Source organism: Muntiacus reevesi, chromosome 2, assembly GCF_963930625.1.
Source record: "Muntiacus reevesi chromosome 2, mMunRee1.1, whole genome shotgun sequence".
Taxonomy (NCBI): domain Eukaryota; kingdom Metazoa; phylum Chordata; class Mammalia; order Artiodactyla; family Cervidae; genus Muntiacus; species Muntiacus reevesi.
The window spans coordinates 177,166,643-177,170,670 of NC_089250.1; the positions used below are offsets into that span (position 1 = coordinate 177,166,643).

General features: G+C 54.6%; 1 protein-coding gene across 1 annotated transcript; it reads right to left on the reverse strand.

The window, feature by feature from the left end:
- Window positions 1–314: 314 nt before the first annotated feature.
- LOC136157327 (olfactory receptor 10AC1-like) lies at window positions 315–1,292 on the reverse strand. Its single transcript, XM_065919249.1, has one exon. It carries the CDS (start codon window positions 1,290–1,292, stop codon window positions 315–317), a length of 978 nt encoding a protein of 325 aa, XP_065775321.1.
- Between the last annotated feature and the right edge of the window lie 2,736 nt (window positions 1,293–4,028).

Sequence of the window (4,028 nt, forward strand, 5' to 3'; positions counted from 1 at the left end):
AAGGCATGTTTGCCAATGTGTGAGGACATTTTTGACCATCACAACTTGGGTAGGGGAGTGCTGTGTGCCACGTGGGTAGAGACAAAGGATGCCGTTGAGGGCCCTACAGTGCACAGGTCAGTACCCCCCTCCGAGAGATCTATCCACTCAAAATGTCCATAGAAGCAGAACTAGGCTGGAGCCCGATTTTGGGGTCCTTGTCTGCTGCCTCCAGGTTGTGTCCAGTAGGCCTTGGGGGATCATAGATGGCTCTGGAATGTGAGGTTTCCGCCCAGGAGAGGAGCCTTCAGAACAGACCCCACCTGGCGTCAGCATTAGGTGACATCAGCTTGGTGGGTGGCACCTGGCGTCCTGGGGCCCACGGCCCGCCACAGCGCGCCCTGCACGTCGCGGTACGGCAGCGTGTAGATGGCCGGGTAGAGCAGCGGGGTGAGGTTGATGTAGACGAGCGAGACTAGCTTGTCCTCCTCCAGGGAGCGGCTGCGCAGCGGCCGGGCGTACATGGCCGTGGCGCAGCCGTAGTGCAGCACGGCCACCGTCAGGTGGGACGCCACGGTGCTGAAGGCCTTGCGGCGGCCCGAGGCCCTGCCCACGCCGAGGATGACCGCCAGCACCCGGGTGTAGGAGAGCAGGATGAGGGCCAGCGGCAGCACCAGCAGCAGCAGGCAGGCCGCCAGCAGGCCGCGCTCCTGAAGGTCCCGGTCGCCGCAGGCCAGCACCAAGACCGCCGGGAGGTCACAGAAGACGTGGTTGACCAGGCCCCCGTGGCAGAAGGGCAGCTGGAAGATGGCCGTGGTGAGGCCCAAGGCCAGGAGAGAGCCCCCCAGGCTGCAGCAGGCCAGGAGGCACCAGCAGAGCCCCGCGGTCATGAGCTGGGGGTAGTAGAGGGGGTGGCAGATGGCCAGGTAGCGGTCCAGGGCCATGGCCGCCAGCAGCAGGCACTCGGAGCCTCCCAGAGCCACAAAGAGGCCCATCTGGGCGGCGCAGGTGGAGGGGCCCACCGCCTGGCCCCCGGGCGGCAGGAGGAAGCCGGCCAGCATGGGCGGGGTCAGCACCAGTGTATAGGCCACCTCCACGGCAGACAGGGCCCCCAGGAAGAAGTACATGGGGGTGTGCAGGGCGGCGTCCACCACGGCCAGGCCCACGATCAGCAGATTCCCCGTCAGCGTGGCCAGATAGAGCGGCAGGAGGAGGGCAAAGAGCAGCGCTCGGAGCTCTGGGGACCACTCTGAGAAGCCCAGGATCACGAACTCCCATGGGACGCTCCCGTTGGACGCTGGCCAGTGACTCATCATTGGGACCTGGGCAAGGAGCAGCGGGGCCTTCTCTTCTCCTTGACTCGTCCTACGCCTGCCTTCCCTGGCCCAGGCATTGCTTCCCTTCCTGCACTCACCCTAGGGATGCAGCACTTTCTCCCCAACCCAGTGTTTTCCACCTCGTTTCCAGCAGCTTCAACATCCTCCAGAAATTCAAGACTTTTGGAGCCATGGTCCACCCTCCCTTCTGGCCTCCTGTACCTCATTGCATTTCCAGGCATCCAAGGGTCTTCTTCATACCTGCCCACTGCCCTTTGGTTCTATCCTGCCTTCTAAACCCCACACCACCTGTACCCTGGGGCCAGCCTCCCAGGTTCCAGCCTATGGTGATGACAACCCATATGGTGGGGCTGAACCCCGGACCGGAAGACTGAATGGGCCCCCGTTTCCACCAGCTGACCCTGAGCAGCATTAGTGTCTCCGGTTTGCAGAGGCCCAACCTTCCTCCCTTACACGAGGTCACAGCTCCTAGATCCCTGTTGGTAAGACTCATGTGTTCCTCTCTGACCTGCTGCAGCCTCTGTGTTCTGTTGTATTTATTTTCCATTCCTTTCTCTTGACAGGACTTGGTACAAACCCCTGGCAGTCCCGGGCCTGTTTCCCTCTGACGCAGTTACAGGGAAAAAACCGGGCCGGGAAGATGGCCCGCCCCCTATGTGCTGTGATGAGCCTTCCTGAGCGACAGCATCCTGTTCTCTGACTTAAGTGAGCCCCGGATCTCTTTCACGACCCACTCCCGTCTCTTAGCGGCAGGCCGTAGGCATTCCACCAGCACTGCCAACCCAACCAGTCCTGAACTCACTGCATTGCTTCAGACCCAAACTTCCCCCTCCTTCTGTGGTTGGAGCTGGTCCAGCACTGAAATTGGAAGCCAGGAAAGCATGGCCAGTGAATTCCCTCTCCTGATCCTCCAAGTACAACAGGGCATTGCGCCCCGCTGGGCACTGCTGACAGCCTCCAGAGGCTCTTTTCTCCCCGGATTCCTGTTTTCTTTTCCCTGAATGATCCCAGTGGATCCTGCCTGGCCCTCCTGCTCCTGGCTGCATCCTTCTAACCACTTTTTTGTACCACCAATGGGAACGACCCTTCAAAAGCATGGATACCAACTCTCCCTTCTTACCTTCAGGTTTAAGTCTGCAAAGTCCTCAGCACAGCGTGCCATCCAGCTTCACGTCTTGCTCATTCAGGATGCCCTGGAGCCCCAGCATCATCTTCCTAAAAAAGATGGGAGATTCCATTCTTCCTTCAAGGAGGAACTTACAAGTCACGTCCCACATGGGTGAAGACTCCTGGCCCCCAGGCAGGCTTGGTGGCATCCTCTCATTCCATGGTTGTTATGGCAACACCACTCAATTCAGCCTCCTGGAACCAAAGATTCGAGTTGTGCTTGTTGCTGGGCCGAATGATTGTAAGTGAAGGAGTTAGTTACTCAGGCCTCATTTCTCCCACAGGTATGCCTCCGTGTCCCTATCACATCCCTAACCTGGGTTTCTGGCCCTGGAACCAAAGAGAGAGTCAGAGGCTCCACCCTTTTTCACAATAGCCACTTGCCCCAACTTCTGTGGGCTCCTCTCCCCAAATGCCCCTGGCCATTTGAAATCCACATTGCGGTTAACCTCAGGTGGGGTCCATGCAGTCAATCGTCTTCAAGGTCAATGCTGTTTACAGTTGCTCAGTTGCTAAGTTGTGTCTGACTCTTTGTGACCCTGTGGACTGCAGCACGCCAGGATTCCCTGGCCTACACTGTCTCCTGGAGTTTGTTCAGTTTCAGATCCATTGATGAGTTTGGTCCACTGATGAGTTGGTGATGCTATCTGACCATCTTATCCTCTGCCACCCTCTTCTCCTTTTGCCTTCAATCTTTCCCAGCATCAGGGTCTTTCCCAATGAGTTGTCTCTTCATCAGAGCAATGCCCCCCTCCAAAAAAAAAATCCTACTAGAATCATTGTTCATCTCCCCACCCCGGTACCAAAGGTCAAGTCAGAAAAACAAACATTAACGCATAAAACAAACAAAAATGCATATGTGTGGGATCTAGAAAAATGGTACAGATGAACCTGTTTACAAGAAATAGAGACACAGATGTAGAGAACACATGTATGACTGCTAAGAGGGAAAGGGAGGTGGGATGACTTGAGAGATTGGGATTGACATATATACACTAATATGTACAAAACAAAAGACTAATGAGAACCTCCTCTATAGCACAGGGAATTCTTCTCAGTGCTCTGTGGTGACCTAAATGGGAAGGAAATCCAGAAAAGTATGGATATATGTATAACTGATTTATTTCTCTGTACAGCAGAAACTAACACAACATGTTAAAGCAACCATAACCCAATCTTTTTTTTTTTAAAGGGTCAGTTGTTCTGCCATCTGCAATAGCTCAGCTGGAATTCCATCACCTCCACTAGCTTTGTTCGTAGTGATGCTTCCTAAGGCCCACTTGACTTCACATTCCAGGATGTCTGGCTCTAGGTGAGTGATCACACCATTGTGGTTATCTGGGTCATGAAGATCTTTTTTTGTATAATTCTTCTGTGTATTCTTGCCACCTCTTCTTATATCTTCTGCTTCTGTTAGGTCCATACCATTTCTGTCCTTTATTGTGCCCATCTTTGCATGAAATGTTCCCTTGGTATCTCTAATTCTCTTGAAGAGATCTTTAGTCTTCCCACTCTTATCTTCCTCTATTTCTTTGCACTGATCAC